The sequence below is a fragment of the Fistularia commersonii genome, chromosome 36, assembly GCF_037954325.1.
Source record: "Fistularia commersonii isolate RoL2024-O1a breed Wild chromosome 36, RoL_Fcom_v1.0, whole genome shotgun sequence".
Taxonomy (NCBI): domain Eukaryota; kingdom Metazoa; phylum Chordata; class Actinopteri; order Syngnathiformes; family Fistulariidae; genus Fistularia; species Fistularia commersonii.
Genome location: NC_141319.1, coordinates 1,817,579 through 1,836,798, shown reverse-complemented (window position 1 = coordinate 1,836,798; position 19,220 = coordinate 1,817,579). Strand labels below are relative to the sequence as shown.

Genomic DNA, 19,220 nt, shown 5'->3' with positions numbered 1-19,220 from the left:
ATCTTCTGATAAGGGCCATCTGGGCGATGCACTTTTTAAAATTGCATCGACAGCTGTTACAGTGGTTTTGACTATCGTAGCCACCTCTGAACGTAACATCCAATCAGCATGCAGTGGTGTTGGGAGACGCCCCTTTTTGGGTGATTTTCAGTCAGGTGTAAATCATAAGAGTTCCTCTCCTTTTTGTTTTTTCAAAAAAACAGGCATTTCAGTGCATTCCATTGCTTAGTTTGCAACATCTTTGTGTTCATCTCGCTACCCAGTTGTTACAAGTTGTATTGCTAGGTCATCAATTGTGCGACAATTGTCTAGTCACCTGTTCATTTTCCCTATTTATTGGTTCACCTTGGTCATCATTGCAATAGTTGCGCCTCGCTGGTCATTTTGTCAGGTTTTATGTCGACATGAGGTGTTAATGAGAGTGAACGGTTCTGCGGTCACTTTTAACACCGGTCTTAAAAGATACTTTTATTCCTTGTCTTTCAGTTTTACTAATTGTTGTTGTTCATGCCTTGCTGCATTGTCACATTTTAAACGTTATGTTTTTATTGTGTTGTTGTTTGCCCTTTAGCCTCACTTTTTCAAGTGATCTACAAATAAAGGTGATGAGATGATGACATTTCTATACGGCCGCTGAATGGCTGTGTGTCTCGATATGCGGCTCTGTGATTGGCCGGTGATGACAGCGGGGATAGGCTCCAGCGGTGCAGATAATGAATAAATGAAGACAAACAAAATGATCCTGAAATTAAAAATAGATTTCATTTTAATGCAAATACATGCAAATTGCCAAACAATTGGCAGCATTCTAAAATGCTTAGAAATAGCCAACACGTGTTTTTAGTCTGATTGTAATGCGGGGTTGTTCCCGTCCTGGCTGTCGTCCTGCTGCAGAGCTCCGAGATTACCGTCTTTTGCTTTTGGACGCTTCGGTTCGCGGCTGATTGTGCAGCTTTATCAGGATGAGGCCGGCATCTGGGCCGTAATCTGGGTCGGTTTGAACCGGTTCATTCCCTGATTCGGGGGTTAATTCGACACTGCGGGACGGTACGGTGACTCAGCAGGACTGTAGTGTGACTCAGCAGGATGAGTCACGCGGTTGAGAAGTGACTTAGCAGCTTTTGCCTTTTTCCGTTTTCGGCCCAGAAGAGATCCCGCTGTCAAACGCGAGAGAAAGAATTCGAGCAAGAATTCCTTTCAAAGCCACGTGAAATGATTTGCAAACCTTGAATAAATTGCATAATTCATTAACACATCACATTCATCCCCATGATTTCCTCTTGAAACATTATGATTTTATTCCCATCAATTATAATGACATTCCCAAAGATTATAGATAGATATAGAGATGCAATGCAAAAGGATAAAATCACATTTTGTGTGGAGCGCTGCTGGGTAAAATAAAGTCTTCTTCATAAAGAAAGGAGTAAATAAATAAACACCTGAAGCTGCTTCAGTCACTTTAAGACACCAAATCCTTCTGGAGCGCCAGCAGTTCCTGTTTCCTTTTTTTTTGTTGCGCTATAAAACACAGAGCGGAGCAGGAAATCAAAGAAGACTCAGAGTGCTCTCTGGCTTTGGGCCCGTGTCTCCGTATCGACATCCTGGCCTGCGGAGCTTCTCTTTTCCCTGCATCACCGAATGGAAACGCAGCAGGATTAATGTGATCTGGAGCTGCATTAATGCACCAAGATGTGACCTTCACCCGCCTGCTCACCAGCGCCTCCTGCAGGCCGCCAACACCACGTGTAATATCAGTTACAATTTTGTTTCACGTCTGATTTGTTGTCACAAATACGTCAACATGTAATGATCGGAAGTGGAATCGTTCAAGTTTGAGGCCGACAGACATTTACTTATATTTAACGTAACAATTAGCAAAAGTTCCCCAATTTTTATTCATTGTTTATATACAGGACTGTCTCAGAAAATTAGAATGTTGCGATAAAGTTGTTTATCTTCTGTAATGCAATTACAAAAACAAAAATGTCATACATTCTGGATTCATTACAAAGCAACTAAAATTTTGCAAGCCTATTATTATTTTAATACTGCTGATTATGGCTTACATCGTAAAAAAAACTCAAAAATCCTATCTCAAAATATTAGAATATCATGAAAAAGTAATTTTTGTTTTTTTTATTGCATTACAGAAGATAAAGAACTTTATCACAATATTCTAATTTTCTGAGGCAGTCCTGTATAGCATTCATTCTGTACTCATACAATGTGGGACTTACTTTTCTGAATTTTGAATTTTTTTCTCATGCTACGATAAACAGCACAGGTGACCTTCTATAAACCACATTACATTTAAATCACCAGAAGGTGGAAATGGGTCCTGAAGAGACTTGATAGCATCCTCTAACACGGCTGGCCGGGAAAAACAAACAAACATGATTTCTATCAGATGCAGAAGGAGGAGAGTCACATATAAAATGGGAGGAACTGCTAAAGTCAAAGAAAAATGACTCGTCTTGTTTTCATTTAAATGTATTATGTGTATAATGTGGCTCGGGTGGGAAAGACCGAAGGTTCCCTCAGCTCCTGATTTGATTCCTGGTTCCTTGAGCCGGTCGCCAAACCCCTATCAGCTCCGCGGCTGCTGCTTAAGTGTCTGCCCACCACTCATGGTTCATCCATGATGGGGGAAATTGCAGAGAATAATTTCTCGGAAAGGGATCAATTCAGTATTCAAAATTCAAATGAGATATCTGGAAAGATATCTGGGAGAATGGGGCTGTGTGCTCTGCAGTTTTGTGGGGCTCCAAAGGGTATATGCTCGGTAAACAGAAGAACTGTGCACATTTGCGGATGATGTAGTTTAAATTCAAGAGAGCAGTTGGCTGCTGTTTAGCTTTGCAACATAATAAGGGCTCAGTTTTTACGTTTCAGGGTAAAAACACAAAATATAAGTTGCAGTTTGACCGTCCGTCCTGGCGTTTGCGGTGCCTGAAAATGGAACAACGCAGAAACAGGCTCCAAAATCACAGTGCTAAGTATTAGCCTGTCAGAGCGTTTCTGGCGTTTGCATGGAGATCATTTTTGTGGAACTGTTTTGTGAAGAGCGACTGAAAGCTGAAAGGCAACGTCGTCATGCCAACGGGGCTTAAAGATGTTTGTCATGCCATTTTTCTATCTCCAGAGCAGGAAATGACCATGTCAAATTAGGTCATCCTTCGAAACCACATGTCAGGTTAGCGCTTTTGGTCTCAGGGTAAGATGGTCCCTCGTTCCAGTCCAGCCGGGAGCCTTTCCGTGTGAAATTAGCGTGTTTTCCCTGTGTCGATGTGGCTTTCCTCGGGATTCTCTGATTTCCGCAGCAAAGTCGTGCAACCCTGAGTGTGGAATAAGCGGATAGATAATGCATGAATGAATGAATAAATCAAATCAAACTGATATTTTCCCACCACTTTAAAAAGCCATACGTTTTGTTTTTTTTAACTATGAAAGTTTTCCCTATCTTTTCTGTGTCTCTATTCAGTTTTTCTTGAAAATAAAAAAAAAAAAACAATAATTAACTGACATTGAGGATGAAAAAAACGCCGTCTCGAGAAAAAAAAGGGGTTTTGGTGATTCTATTAATTTTTTTCCTGGAATTTCAGGACAACATCAATGAAATTGTTTGGTTAGCGCCTTGCATGGCAGCTCAGCCGCTAACGCTAAGGGGAGCCCATTCACCATTATGAGGTTGTCCTTTGTTATGTCTTTTTTTACGGGGCAGAAAACCTGTTTCATCATGATGGAGGAGGAATGGCTGGGGGACTGACAGGCAGCTGCCGGATATTATTGATCTGGTCGTTTGGGGGTATTGATCGACACATACTTCCTCCTCACCGCTGACATGATTTACTGATTTATTGATCTGTAACAGCCACCTGATTGAGACACTATCATGCAGCTCATCATCCAGGGATTTTTTTTTATTCTTTTAAGTGTTTTTTTTTTTGTTTTTTTCCAATTCATTTCTGTTTTGCAAATTATATTAAAAAAAAAAAATCATGTTTTCAATGACATTTCAAACAAAACTGTCTCTTTTCCTTTTCGAGATATATCTTCAAACTTAATTATCAAAATGAATTTCTAATTTTTATGGACAGTTTCTGCGACTTAATAATTTATGGTTCAATTTCTGATTACAAATTATCCTCTTGCAAAAAGTTAATTTTCTCACAGGCGAATTATATGTACTTGTTGTTATCAAACATTTTTTAAATATTAAATGTGAGTTCAATTTTGAATTATATCGAAAGATATTTTATTTTTAATTAGAAATAATTTATGTTGTGGGTGACTATGCTTTCTGTCGAGATTTGTCAGCCACACACACACATACTCACATACACACACACACACACACACACGCACACACAACAGACACGCACGTGCGTGCGCACACACACACATACACACACGCACACAAAAACACACATGCTCACACACCAGTCACGCACACGCACGCGCACACACACACACACACACACACACACGGTGCAAGTGTATCTTTGAAGTCCAGCAGTGGGGGTGTTTGTCATCTCATGAAGTATTCATGCTGCATGTCAAGTGTGAGTGTGTGTGTGTGTGTGTGTGTGTGTGTGTGTGTGTGTGTGTGCGCACGTGGGTGTGTGTCCGCGACGAACAGCGGTTTTCACAGCTGCTGTGTATTGACATGTCGTGGAGGTGGAGCTGTGAAAAGAGAAAGAGAGAGGGAGCGAAGGTGAAGGAGGGATGGACGGAGGGAGGGATGGAGAGGTGGAGAGGAAGGGAGGGGGTTTGGAGCATCGCCAGTGTTTCCCGGCAACAACCGCGGTGAGAGGCAGGAATCCACCCGCTTCCCATTCAGTCGTTTATTCACACCTCTGTATTTGATCCTTTTATTCCTCCCTCCTCTTCATCCTGCTGCCGCTTCTCTCCTTCATCTCCATCTTCATCCCTCGCTCCCTCCTGGAGGAGGAGAAGGGGGGGCGTGGGGAGGAGGAGGGCAGGGGGGAGGGAGGGGTGGAAGAAGAAGAAAAAAAAGAAGAAGGATTGCGATACTGCAGGAGTCCGAACAGTGCGAAGAGACAAGAGGGAGGGAAGGTAAAGGACAAAAACAGGTAGGAGGAAAGAAATACAGGGAAGAAAAAGGCGTGATGAATGAAGATGGGAAGATGGAGAAGGAGAAGTAAAGAATTTTGGAGCCTTGAATTTCTTTAAGAAACAAACAGGAAGGACTTCAGGGATAAAGAAAGATGGATTTTTTTTTCATTTCTAAACCAAACCTTATTGTAAAACCTGCGGGATTTCAGCAGGATCATGCTCGGGCACCTTGGGGCTTTCTCCGCCGCTAACTTGCAGCCGCACGGAGCAACTCTGCTCCACCGAGCGTCCTGCCGCACATGATGGATGGACTTTGGAGTTTGCAAGGTTGAGGGGAAGCCAATATTCCGACGTAAGCGGGCGGCGGCAGAGGCGGGGGGGACCTGTTGGAATATCCGGAATCCCGCGAGTAGGGATTCCACGGGAAAAGACCGTCGCGAAGACTTTTACGCATCACCTCAAATGCCAGGCGACGTTCGGATTGACGAAGCCGACGAAGTGAAGCCCTCTCCTCGATCCCCAGGAGTATTTATCGTTTCCTGTTAGACAAACCCGGCCGAAGAAGCGGTCAGATTTTCCAAGGAGTTTTGTTGAGCGTCGTCAAGCGCACCGGATGAACATGATGAAAAGATGTTCCAAAGAGGCGGAGAGTCACTCCTTTGCGCGGAAAGTTTCCCAAACTCGTCTGGTAACGTCGTTGAAACAGAAATTTACACAATAAGGATAAATTCATGCCGCTTGACATTTTTGGAGAAAGTTTTCGCAGTTTTAAGAGTGTTTGGCGCTACTTCCCCAAGCAGCTCGGTGAGTCTGGCTTAAACACAGCCAATGATATCGATTAAAACAAGTTTCCTTGGCGATGTGCTTCTTGTTATTGGACAGTGACGTAGCGACTGAAATTCAGACCGCGGTTTCATTAAACCTTTCCCAGTTTTTCGTTGGTTGTTGGACCTGATCGTAGTTATAATCAGTGAAGTCACCCAAAAACTTTTTGTACATTGAACCTTAGACTCAAACAGTTGGTGGTGGTTGTCAAGCACAGAAATAGTTTAAAAAAATGTAAAAAAAAAAAAAATCAGGAAAAATTTAATCTTGTGAGAAGTTTTGACTCCCATCTAAAAGTTCACTGTTTTGTAAAAGCATTCTTTACACCAAGAGAAATCGAAACTCCAGAGAATCGGACTCTCGCCGGATGGATGTTTGCCGTCGGACGTCGTGGGAGTTAATGATAAAGAGACTTGGTGAAGGAGTTTACGTCAAGATCAACTAAAAATCCCAAGAGATCATAGAATCACGATGAACAAACTGAAAATGACTCTGACGTGATGCCGTCGGACGGTCCTCAATGCATTGATCGCGAAATCGGACCCTTTACATCGGTTTCCAAAGCGAACCCCTGACATTGCGGACGCCATGTTTTGCCTTCCGTCTCCACGTGGCGCCGGACGTTCAACAAAACAAATCAGCCCCGCAGACCCAGGATTCCTCCGCCGCAAAGCCGCAAGGGGATGGTGAGTGGAGGCGAAGTCGGACCCGGTTCCACGTCGCGGCTGTGAGCGGATAATGGACTGGAAGGACGTGTGAGTATCCGAAGACGGTCGCCTGGTTTCGTTGTGTTTACGTGGCGAGACGAGAACGACTCAAAAACTTACCAGGATGCACTGACAACATGTTTAAATCTATTAATTCTCTTGTGTTCACATGAAAACCCGAGTTCATTTCAATCAGTATGCAGATCAGAGCGGCCAATGTCCGTCAAGTTAAGTTAGATTTTATTTATGTGGCGCCGATTCGCAACAGTTGTCTGATGGCACTGTCCGTTTAGCGCAGCTTACCAATGTCTTTGGGATAATTTACAGAAACCCAACATTCACCTGACTGGGACAGATCCCAGCTCAACCTGGTGGCCTTCTGCCTTGATCAGCTGAAGTAGAAAGAGAAAGAGTTGGATAGAGATAGAAAGTAATAGTCTGAAAAAGAGGGTTGGGGGTAAAAGGCACAGATGCTCTCTTACTGATAATGACAGTAGCCCTGACAGTTACTTGGTAACAGCTGGAATGATAGAATACTACCGTTAATTCTTGTCAAAATCTTCTTGTCGCGGCAACCGGATTTGAATTTCTTCACTTGAAGACGTTTCAGCCCTCATTCCAGAGGCTTCTTCAGTTCTAGCGACCGCTGCGGAGTTTCTGAATATGACTGCCTGGGCTTTAGGCGGGTCTTGCTTGTGGTGGCTTGTTATGCAAATGGATGAGTTGATCGGGAGGAAAAAAGTAATGATGGTGGAAGCTCGGTAAAACCGCTGCAGCAGATCAAACCGCAAAACATGAGAGCCCAAGGACTTGAGGGAAGATACAAGCATACAAGTAAAACATTGGGTATTCCTCAGCACAGTGAGCCTATGGCGGCACAACAAGTGGGTTAGGGTTAGGGTTAACTCTAAGCTTTCTCCAAAAGAATGGTTTTAAGTCTGTTCTTACCGGATCGATATGGGAAGACTGTTCCACAGAAGAGCAGAAGAGGAGCGCGGTAAATGAATGCTCTGGCTCTCATCCTGGTTTTAGGGACTCCAGGGACCACAAGTAGCCCAGGGATCCACCCGGGCGGTAGGGTTCTAAGAGTTCTTTGAGGAATGATGGCGCCGTCAGTCTAGTCACATTTAGGATTGACTAAATTGAAAAATGGTGATAATGGATAACTACCCAAGAAATTGTAAATCAATCTCTGAGTCCTTGCAGTCACCAGAGGGGATGCGAGCATTTCATCGTCATCAGACGGCCTGATGCTTAATGTCTGTCACTTGGTGTCACCAGCGTGTTCCTTGAAGCCATGATGGAAAATTACCTGCATGTAACAGAAATAACCTTGAAATCTGCACAAAACACCTCTAAATCTGCAGACTGTTGAGACGAAAGAGCAAGAAACTACCTCAAAATCTCATCTGGAAGCACTTCCAGAGGCATATTCAGCATAACAAGCAAGAATTGACATAATATGAATCGGTTAATCACAACAATTGTCGTGATCGAAACCAGGACGATATGATCTTTATTTAAACAGCCGGAAACGCAAAATGAAGACAGAAATCGGATTATCCGATTAGAAACTGGTAAACATTTCAGGCATTTTCAGATTCCTCACCACTTCCGCGTTGTCCGGATGCGTCCCGGGTCCCCGGACGATAATCCGGTTTAAATGTCGCCGACGAAGTCCAGGCCTCTCGTCCGAATCCCCGGAACCGGAGAGACGAATTAACGGCGGAGCCTCGGACCGAGCAGCGAGCGAGTCGATTCACCGGGAGAGTCTTTAGTTTAATGTTTGGTCGTAAAAATAAAACTAAATTACCCTCCTGCTCTTTAATAAAAGACGTCTCCCATTGGTTTCCCAGCTCGTTTCCTGCCTCCGAGCCCGGGGTTCGTCCCTCCGAGACGCTCCGATATTTCACAGTCCATTAACTCCGTTAAACTGTCTCGGCTCGCAGGAGTCGAAATACTGACGGGGGGAAAGTAAGGCGACTAAAATTTTAATTATCGCCACCAAAAATTTTCTGGAGGAAGTTGTCTCGTAACCTGGGTGATAAAGTACGAGAGGTAAAAAAAACAAAACATCTGAAAGAAGGGAATACCTGCAGGTCCTCTCATTAACTTTTATGAAATAATAATTTTCCAAATATAAGAAAATTGCGTTGGAATACGCGTAGAGTCCCGAGGCTTCGGCTGTTCCAGAAGGCTCCTCGAAAAATACCCTCGCAGTCCTGGAATATCCTGACAATCCTGGAACGTCCTGACAATCTTGGGAAATCCTTTCGGCGTTGAAATGTCCTCGGCTGGAAGCGGCACAAGGACACTTCCTCTCGCAGTCTATTCCCGGCGGTCAAACCCCCGGTGTCCCTTGCGGAGGTTGTAATTACACACACCGCGCTCTGATTGGCCGCCGTGTGAGTGAGAAGGACGGGGGGGGGGGATCGTGGCGGCTGTACGTCTTGGTCTTCACCTTCGGTTTTAGAGGATCGCCGGCAAAATGATGAAAAATCAAGTTGAGTCAAGGCCGTGTTCAGCAATTGTACATTGAACGGCAAATCAATCCCCAACGCTAACAAAGACTTTTCTGTGTGGATGTTCTCACCGTGCTTGTGCGGGTTCTCTCCGCCTACTGGCAAAAACCGGAGCGTTGAAAACGCATGAATGAATGACGTCCAGGTCAGAGATCATGTCAAGGTCGTAGACCAGGAGTGTCAAGCTCATTTTGGTCCGGAGGCCACGTACAGCCTAATTTGATGTCAAGGGGGCTGGACTGGTAAAATCATTACCTAGAAGTAACAATAAGTCCAAATTTGTCCTTTGTTTTGGTGTAAAGGAGGTAAACATTACATATAAAAATCTTTATATGTAATGAACTGCTCCTCTAAAAAAACACATGACGAATTAATATTACAAATGAATGTTAAAAAAGAATCGATGAAATTACACCCTGAAAATATCGTTGAGTTTAAAGAGAAAATCTTGTCCCTGTGGGAAAATTTGCCACTAGACTTTAATAGAAAATGGATTGGTAGCATGTATAAGAGGAGGTGTAATGTTCACAAGGCTATTCTGGTTATTAAATCAATCTTTTTAATTTTGCCTGTTTTTTTTTTCTATCGTTTGTGCGTTTTTTATAGAAATAGGAAAACAAAAGATTGTTTTTAACAATGCCACTAGATGTTTTTTCATCCAAAAATCATTTAAATTTGAAATTTTGAAACAAAAAATACATCGCAAAGTTACTTTTTCATTTTTTCCTTGCCACTGTTTTTTTGAAACCCACTGTATAAAACCCCCAGATGCATGTGAGAAAAAACACGCAGGCTGCACGAACACAAAGGTTTGATTTCAGGCAGGGGGGCACAAAATATTGTTCTGAGGGCTGCAATTGGCTCGCAGTCGTAGACTGTGTCCAACTCTTGGACTGTGACCTGGACACAATGTATGAAGTGAATATCGTCCATCACACAGACGATGTCTGGCTGATAGAATGTGTCCAGGTCATGGACGATGTCCAGTTCAGAGACAATGTCCCGCGCACAGACTGTGTCCAGCACATAAACGGCTCCCAGGTCCTGGTTGGTGATCACTTCTGAGACGAGGTCCATCTCTTCTGAGGTCCGGGATGTCTGTCGGTGTTTGGTTCTGACATTCACCGCGCTGTGTTTGTGTCTCCAGGGCGGCTCAGAAGCTCAGTCTGTCCCGCAGGAAGAAGTCCCGTCAAGGCCCCCCCTCGCCCCCCAGCGATGCTCAGGGACCGCAGCTGTACGCGGGCGGTTTCAGCGGCGCCCTGGAGCTCTCGCCGCCAGCCGTCCCTCCCTGCCTCCTGCGGGCGGGGTCAAAGGTCAAGGACACACCGGGGATGGGGAAGGTGAGACCTAACATCTTTCATCCGGACAAAAGAAAGCATAGTGGGAGGAAAGCAGGAAAAAACATAAAAGTGCTCAAGAATTTTTTTTTTTTTAAGAATATCAGAGCAAGAAGTGAGCTGGGTGTTTTACGTGGACTTCCCGTCCTCCAGGTGCGAGTCATGATCCGGATCTGCTCGGCGAACAGAGGCGAGTCGCCCGAGTCCACGTCCTTCCTGAAGGTGGACGGCAGGAAGAAGCAGCTGAACGTCTGCGAGGTCCAGAGGAGGTCGTCGTCCTCGGCGCCCAAGACCTTCGCCTTCGACGCCATCTTCCCCCCGGACGCCTCTCAGGTGGGACGCGATGTTCTCGTGGCCACCTGGAAATTTATCAGCATATATCGAGGAATGTTTCAGTATCACTTGCTGTGACTTAAAGGAAATGACCTGAAATTTGTCTGAAATTATTTTTGAAATATGCAAACAAAATAAAAGTAAATAAATTGATAAATTCTTACTAAAATTGGAAATACAGAAATACATTTCTTAAAACCTACTAGATTCATGTAAAATAAATATGTGAAAAAATCTTCAATATTATCTGCAGTAATATATAATACTTTCTAAAACAAACAAACAAAAAAAAAGCCAAACAGCTTAAAGTTCCTTAAATGAGCATAAAATTAACAGGAAATATCCTGAAAGTGAAAACAGAAATTCCTCCATAATATTTTAACTTGAGAAAAAAATAACCTGAAAAAAAGTACAAAAAAAATCAAGAGAACTTTACAACTTTTCCTCAAACAATTGTCAGTAAACAGCTTTTGTAGAGAATGTTTCAGTATCACTTGCTGTGACTTAAAGGAAATGACCTGAAATTTGTCTGAAATTATTTTTGAAATATGCAAACAAAATAAAAGTGAATAAATTAATAGATTCTTACTAAAATTGGAAATACAGAAATACATTTCTTAAAACCTACTAGATTCATGTAAAAAAAACTGTAAAAAAATCTTCAATATTATCTGCAGTAATATATAATACTTTCTAAAACAAACAAAAAAAAACCCAAACAGCTTAAAGTTCCTTAAATGAGCATAAAATTAACAGGAAATATCCTGAAAGTGAAAACAGAAATTCCTCCATAATATTTTAACTTGAGAAAAAAATAACCTGAAAAAAGTACAAAAAAAATCAAGGGAACTTTACAACTTTTCCTGAAACAATTGTCAGTAAATAGCTTTTGTAGAGAATGTGGTCTTTGTGACCTGCTGATGCTCGCTGGTCCTGCGTCCTGATAGGCCGAGGTGTGTTCTGGGACGCTGGTGGACGTCGTCCAGTCGGTGGTGAACGGAGCTGATGGCTGCATCTTCTGTTATGGACACGCCAATCTGGGTAATCTCAGACACACACACACACACCTATACACACACATGCACAATTATTTCTGAGAGTCCCCCTGCCCCCGTCCCCAGGTAAGACCTACACCATGATTGGCCGAGACTGCTCCACGCAAAGCCTGGGCGTGGCCCCTACCGCCATCTCCTGGTTGTTCGCGGTACTGCAGGAGAGGAAAGAGAAGGTCGGCTCGGTATTTGGCGTCCGAGTGTCGGCCGTTGAGATCTGGGGTCGCGACGAGACGCTCAGCGACCTGCTGGCCGACCTTCAGCACGACGGGCCCGCCGCCACCGCAACCGTGTCACTGCAGGAAGACCCGGTCTGTGGCTCCCAGGTCGGCTTTTCTCCAAACACATCAAATTACGGCACCGCCGTTCCGTGATTTATAGTCCAGTTGGTTCTTCTCTCCTGCTCCGTCCGTCAGCTGCAGAACCAGACGGAGTTACGGGCGCCGAGCGCGGAGCGAGCCGCCTTCTTCCTGGACGCCGCCCTGGCAGCGAGGAGGAGCAGCCAGACCCCGAACGACCAGGAGGCCCGCAGGAACTCGCACTTCCTGTTCACCCTTCACCTCTACCAGGAGAGGCTGGACAAAAGCAACAAGGCGGCAGGTCAGAGAGGGTCGACAGGAACATTCCCTTGGTCCTTGGGGTCCTTGGTTCTCAGTTGGGACAACAAGATTTATTAAGAAATACTGTTGGCATTTTCTGGTATTTTTTAATGAAAAGAAGTAATAATAATTCTGATATAATATAATATAATATAATATAATATAATATAATATAATATAATATAATATAATATAATATAATATAATATAATAATGAAATTATTATTATTATTATTACTATATTATTATTATAATTATTAATAATAATAATAATAATAATATTAAGAAGAGGAAGAAGAAGAAGAAGAAGAAGAAGAATAGTAATAATAATAATTATTATTATTGCTGTTATTATTATTATTATCATTATCGACAGCTAATAATTCTTATAATAATGATTTTTTTTTTTTTCAAGGCAACTTAGTCAACACTCAAGAACACCGTACAGACATATACATATACAAGATGAAAGTGACAAAATGGTAAAAATAAAATAAAATAAAATAAAATAAAATAAAATAAAATACATTTTTTTAAAAAGTAGAAAATTTGTATTTTCCCACGGAAAGATACGGCAAAGGTTATGTGTGAGGCTTGAGTGAGACGGTGGCGGCAAAATCCAGATGTCTGGCCGGCCGTTAGCTCTTCTTTTGCACCCTTGATATTAATATCCAAACGCGGAGCTGCTAATTAGCTTCACTCGGAGTTGCTGACGTGTCCGCGCCTCCACCCCGACCCCAACCCACCCCCCGCACCCCGAGCCGCCCGTCACAGCGGCAAACTTATTAGTGTTTCAAGTGCTGCTGGAATGAATCTGCATGTCTAATGAGGCAGAAGGCGAGTGTTTACCCAGCGAAGGCTGGAGAAGTGTGCGTTCAGACGCCGTCAGCACTTTGTGTATCGTGCTGACGCAGGAAGTTGGTCATTAACGCCATCATTCCTCTGACATACCAGCACAAGCAGAGAGCTGGATCACACACTTCTGCATCATTTGTCAGTTATTTGCAATTTTTCTTTTGTTTTTGTACATTTCATGCAAAAAAAACCTTTGAAGCAAAAATATCAATAAAAAAAAATCACGATCTTCAGAGAAAATTTTGCTATTTTGCTTCAACTTTGCAAGTTTTTACTTATTCCTTATGAATATTCTCTGGTAATTTGATGCCAATGAATTCATTACCCTTTTCCTTTTCCCAATGTTTTGATGATAAACAAGTCATCAGCATATAAGCAAAAAAATAGAAAGAAAAATATAATCAGGAAAATTTCGTCTAAAATACAACAACACAATTAAACACATTAAAACAAAATCTATTTTCATTTAAAATCAAAGCAATTTCATAAAATCCAGATTCAAACAAATAAATTATTCAGCAAAATCAACTATTTATAATTCAATTTCTGAATATTAAAGAAAATGTACAGAAATAAAATTGGAAAACGGAAGCTACTTGAAATTTAAAAAAAAAAAAAGTTTAATTTAAATTTCCTCTTCAACTGTGGTTTGACCTTCAAATGTCCGCAGTGTCTGGCCGTAGCCGTCTTCACCTCCTGGACTTGGGGAGCTGCGAGACGGACATCAGCAGGACCAGAGAGGGTGGCGGGGCTCGCTGCCTGTCTCTTTCAGCTCTAGGAAACGTGGTCCTCGCCCTCGTCAACGGGGCCAAACACGTCCCGTACAGGTACGAAAGGTCCCGGGTCACAGCTGCCGAGTGGCAGATGAAATCAGATACAGGACGTGAGGAGGTTTTTGAAACGACGCCGCAGAAAATCACTCAGCGGGAACTCAAAAGACACAGCAATTGCAAGACAAATAAAACTAAAACCTAAGAAATTAGCAGGAGCCGAAAACATCTCGCCTCAACCACCTGCAGATTCTAAATGTAATCTTATGAAATTATTATTTTGTGGATATATTTGAATTGTGCTGCGATCGGATGACAGAAACCTGACACGTATCAGACCGCAACATGGGCGGCCTTCTGCCTCGACAGGTTGGGGCAGAAATAGAGAGAGCGAAGGATGTCAAATCAGGAGTGTGATAGACAGAGAAGGGTCTTTAATAGTTCATGAAACACATAAATGAAAAGAAATTAATTATTAAACCATGAATGGAAAATCCCCGGGATATAATTTGAATGGATTTCACAGTTTCGGCTTAAATTCCTCAAAAATATAGCGGTCTGAAACGCATGTTCGACCCCCAAAAATGAGAACCCCAGTTGTCGGTTCAGTCAGAGGTTGAAGATGGTGGTTCTAAATGAAAAGTGCAAAATGGCTCAGATGGTGGGAATTAGATCCCTTAGATTCCTTACTTTTCAAAGTACAAGCCCGAGACGCCGAGGACGTGCAGTTCAAAGTGTATCTCATTAATGCGAGATCATTTCGATTCCTTTTGTCCCTCCTGTTCCGTGGTTTAACGAACAGGATCAGGGGGTCCTTGGGGGGCGCGGGGGGGGGGCTTCCGGGAATTTTTTATTTTTTTTATTTGTGGCTAACGAAGGGTCTCTTGATGTATAATTCAGGGACAGCAAGCTTGCCATGCTGCTCAGCGAATCATTGGGCAACATCAACTGTCGAACCACCATGATCGCCCACGTCTCCGACTCCCCGCTGTGCTACATGGAGACGCTGACGACGGTGCAGCTGGCGGCCCGCATCCATCGCACCAGGAAGAAGAAGCTCAAGGTGTCGCTTTATCCGTCCTTGATGTTTACCGTGATTTTTTTTTTTTGAACAGGATTGGCGTTTTCTGGAATAGCATCACCGAGCTGCTTGTCTAGGTTGTTAATTTTGTAATTAAGAGGCGTCACCTGGGAACACGGGGCGGTTGGGTTGAATTGATTATCTGAGGGCGTGAAACAATCCGCCACTCCAGGATGTGAATCTGTATAATCAGGAGTCACAAGGTCATAATTCAGCTCACTGAGTCAATATTTGTGTTTCCACGGGGATGAGGACCCTTTAAACTCATTAAGTCCAGTGGCTTTATCTCATAGACCGAAGAGGGATCTGCACTTTTAACCCCGGCGATCTCGTATAGATTCGCCTCCAGGTTAAACCCGTCGTTTATTTTGCGATCGTTATTTCTTTTTCAATTGCAGTACGGCTCCAGCTCCTCCGGAGGGGAAAGTTCCTGCGAGGAAGGTTCGTCCCGTCGGCCCCCGCACCTTCGCCCTTTCTACCCCCGGACGGTAGCCCTCGACCCCGACACGCCCCTGCTGCTCTCCAGTGACCCCGAATATTCGTCGAGCAGCGAGCACTCCTGTGACACCGTCATTTACATCGGGCCCGGAGGGGCGGCCATATCCGATCGGGAGCTGAGCGACAACGAGGGACCCCCCTCCTTCGTTCCCATCATCCCCTCCCTGAACAAAAGGCGCGTCAAGGATGGGCCGAGGTCCGACGGCGATCACTTCAAGTGCAACACGTTTGCGGAACTGCAGGAGAGACTCGACTGCATCGACGGCAGCGAGAGCCCGGCTGCGTTCGGTGCAGAGGCCAAAACAGCACAAGCTCCCAGAGCCGCGGAGACAATGTCTGATGAGAAACCCAAGAAGGTCTCAACAACCGCCTGCACAAACCGACTCGATAAGGGCTCGTCAGATTGGCCGCTAGCTTGCAACTCGTCCAAACGTACAAGTGCGGATGGAGAGAAGCTGCCGGACGCCGCTTTTCAGCCCTGTGGGTCTTTTTCTCAGGACTCCGAACCCGTGGTGAGAGAGAAGGTTCATCTCACGGTGGACGGACTCAGGTCATCTGCCTCACCGTCCCTAACCGGGACTTCCAGAGCGGCGATTCAGTCAGGGGAGGCTGTCGGCAGGGCCCCTCCACTTGGTATGAGTCAGCAAATGGGCAGACAAAGGCTCGAAGCTCACAGATACCCGACGGATGACAACAACGTCCAGGCGGCACAGCTGGCAAGATGCCTCATCACCAGTTTTCTGAGAACCACCGTGACTCTGCAGCAACCCGTGGAGCTGAACAGGGAAGACGAGCTCGTGTTCACCGTCGTGGAGGAACTCCCTCACGGCATCATCCCCGACAACGGCCGGCCCGCAAACGTCGTTAGCTTGACCAGCGACTTTTCCCTGCGGAGCCACGCTCCGGTGTCTCGCCCCGTTAGCATCATAAGCAGTATTAACGATGAGTACGACGCTTACACAACAGAGCACGCATCCGTCGGATCCGGAGCAGATGTCGGCACCGGCTACCCCGAAACCTCGTACTCCCGGCGGAGGAACGTTGGCTCTGGGTCAGGTGAAGTGAGTGACAGCTGGGGTGAGAGCGAAAGCGTTTGTGCAACAGGCACGTTTAACTTGGGCGATAAAAACAGCACGGATAGCGCTTATCATAGAGGGCAGTTTCTACAACATAATGTCAAGCATTCATCAAACAATGGCAGTTTCTCAAAGATGGAAGGCGACCCTGCTGCACGGAATAAGCTGCCAACTAAATTTCCGCCGTCCTCGGACGCGTCTAAAGCTACCGGCAAAGGCTCCAGGCTGAGAGCGAACACTCTGACCACCTCGGTCTCCGCCCACAGTGCCCACCACACCACCCATTTCAGTCTTCCTAGGAAACCCAAGGCTACCTCATCAGCCAGTCTGGGTGGCGGCAGACAGGAAGGCAGACAAGATGATCCCGGTGAACTCGAGGGCCTCTCTAAACAGCTAAGAGGCAGTAATGTTCCGTTCAAGAGGCCCGGAGGGAACAGCAACAGTGTTCCTCGCCCGCCGAAGGCACAAGTGTCATCCATGTCACTTCAGAGAGTCGTCGATGGCTGTGAGAAGTCAGGCGGCCGGAGAGGAGATGCTCTCATCAAGGTGCCGCGGCTCACGCGGGGAGCTACCACACTCGGCACTGTCGCCAACCCTCAGAGCTATGACCTGAAAGCGGGTCACGACAACGCCGCGACCATAGGTTCTCTCCGATTTTCATCCCTGGGGAAGAAGTCCAGTGGGCAGAGGAGCTGTGGGATCTCCAGGTCTGGATCTGGAAGTATCTCGCCTCCTGTGGCGCCTGTCAGACAGTCCAGTCACGAGCAAAAGATAAGGGCCGCACTTTCGCCAAGTGCCTTAAAACCAAGCTTTGACATTGGCAAGTCTTTGTTCCCGAAAACATCAACCTCCGTAGAGGAATCCAACGTCAGGCCGGGAGCAGATTCATTTAGCCACAGGTCGTCCAGTTTGAAGATCGACCATGCGAGGACTTCTTCCAGCCTGAAGAAACGAGTAGCGAAAGGAGACTCTTGCAGGTACCAAGGGAGCCTGGCTTCTCTGGAAAGGAGTGACAGTCAAACCCAAGGACCGTCTGGGGAGAACAACGGTGCTAATTTCGGGAGTAACAATAAATCGGGCAGGACGGCGCCCAGACTTGGAGTCACAGCACCTGCCGCCATTTTTCCTGGTGCCTTCAAAGGCAACATGCAGGCAACGGGCAGCTTAAAAGTTCGATCTCTGTCCCCCAGCAGCTCGAAGAGCCCGAGCTCTGCCGTAAAACCTGACAATCCAGCCGGACGCAACAATACCCTGCCTCCGAAGTCCCCCGCTCGTTCCTTGACACCTGCGAAGCAAGGCAGAGGAGCCGTCACGGGCGCAAAACAAGTCGTGACCCGGGCGGCTAACAACCGGGTTAGCGAGTTAGCCACCGTGAGCGAGAGGAAGCAGCTCGGTAGCGGACGGATAGGAAGCGAAGGCCCTGGCGGGTCGTCCGCGATCTCGCCGATACCGTCCCCTTACAGCAAGATCACGGCGCCCCGGAGGCCCCAGCACTACAGCAGCGGGCACGGCAGCGACAACAGCAGCGTCCTCAGCGGGGAGCTTCCCCCGGCCATGGGACGCACCGCCCTCTTCTACCACAGTGGGGGGAGCAGCGGCTACGAGAGCATGATCCGAGACAGCGAGACCACCGGAAGCACGTCCTCGGCCCACGACTCAATGAGCGAGAGCGGCGTGTCATCGTCCAGCAGGAGCCGGGTCTCCAAGTCGCCGAAGAAGAGAGGAAACGGTGAGTCGGCATCGAGTGGCATCCTGTAAATTCAGAAATTGAATCCACCAATCGATATTGACGGCAAGGTGGTGACTCACAGCAAGACGCTCCCTGTTTGATTCTGACAGAGGGCCTTTCTTTGTGGAGTGTCCATGTTCTCCATGTTGCGTGAGTTTCTTCTGGGTACTCCAGTTCCTTCCTAGAGTCCAAAACATGAAGGAGACCCTAAATAGCCAAGATGCATGATGAGCGAGTGAACGGTCGCGAACGGTTGACGAGAGGGTGATTTGTTGTACGTCTCTCTAGGACATTTGAATGAAGACGTGACTTGAATGACTCTTGGGGGTAAGTTGTGACCCTGTATGCCAGAGACAATCGCAGTATGTCTATGTAGCACATGGACGAGCGGGTGAATGGTCGTTTGTACGCGGCCCTGTGATCGATCTTCTCTTCACCCAATGACAGCTGGGATAGGCTCCAAGCCCCGCCCCCTCCCCGTGACCTTGAACGCAGGATAAGCTGTCTAGATAATGAATGAATGAAGTTCCCTTCGCTTTATATTTCAGTTTCCAGTAGTGGTTGTTGTGGCTTTTCTTCTTTCCAACCCTTATGACCGAGTGAACCGCGAACTGGTATATGTAGAGACGTTTTCTAGGTGATGTTCGGAGGCCTTTCATACACGCAAAATTTTCTCCTGAATAGCAATTTACATAATACACATTTTTGTGGGTGCAAATTCGAAATGATAAAAATCAAAATGAAATTTAATTCTTTT

The 19,220-nt window shown here is 45.6% G+C and overlaps 1 protein-coding gene across 1 annotated transcript in view; it reads left to right on the top strand.

Annotated features, from left to right (window-relative positions):
- Positions 1–19,220, top strand: part of LOC147213301 (kinesin-like protein KIF26A) — a 32,251-nt gene that overhangs the window by 10,239 nt on the left and 2,792 nt on the right. Inside the window, exons 5-12 of the mRNA XM_086143022.1 lie at positions 10,281–10,473; positions 10,624–10,803; positions 11,751–11,844; positions 11,925–12,181; positions 12,272–12,455; positions 13,980–14,136; positions 14,980–15,142; positions 15,559–18,463. Coding sequence (XP_085999148.1) covers positions 10,281–10,473; positions 10,624–10,803; positions 11,751–11,844; positions 11,925–12,181; positions 12,272–12,455; positions 13,980–14,136; positions 14,980–15,142; positions 15,559–18,463 — 4,133 coding nt within the window. The remainder of the gene's footprint in view (positions 1–10,280; positions 10,474–10,623; positions 10,804–11,750; positions 11,845–11,924; positions 12,182–12,271; positions 12,456–13,979; positions 14,137–14,979; positions 15,143–15,558; positions 18,464–19,220) is intronic.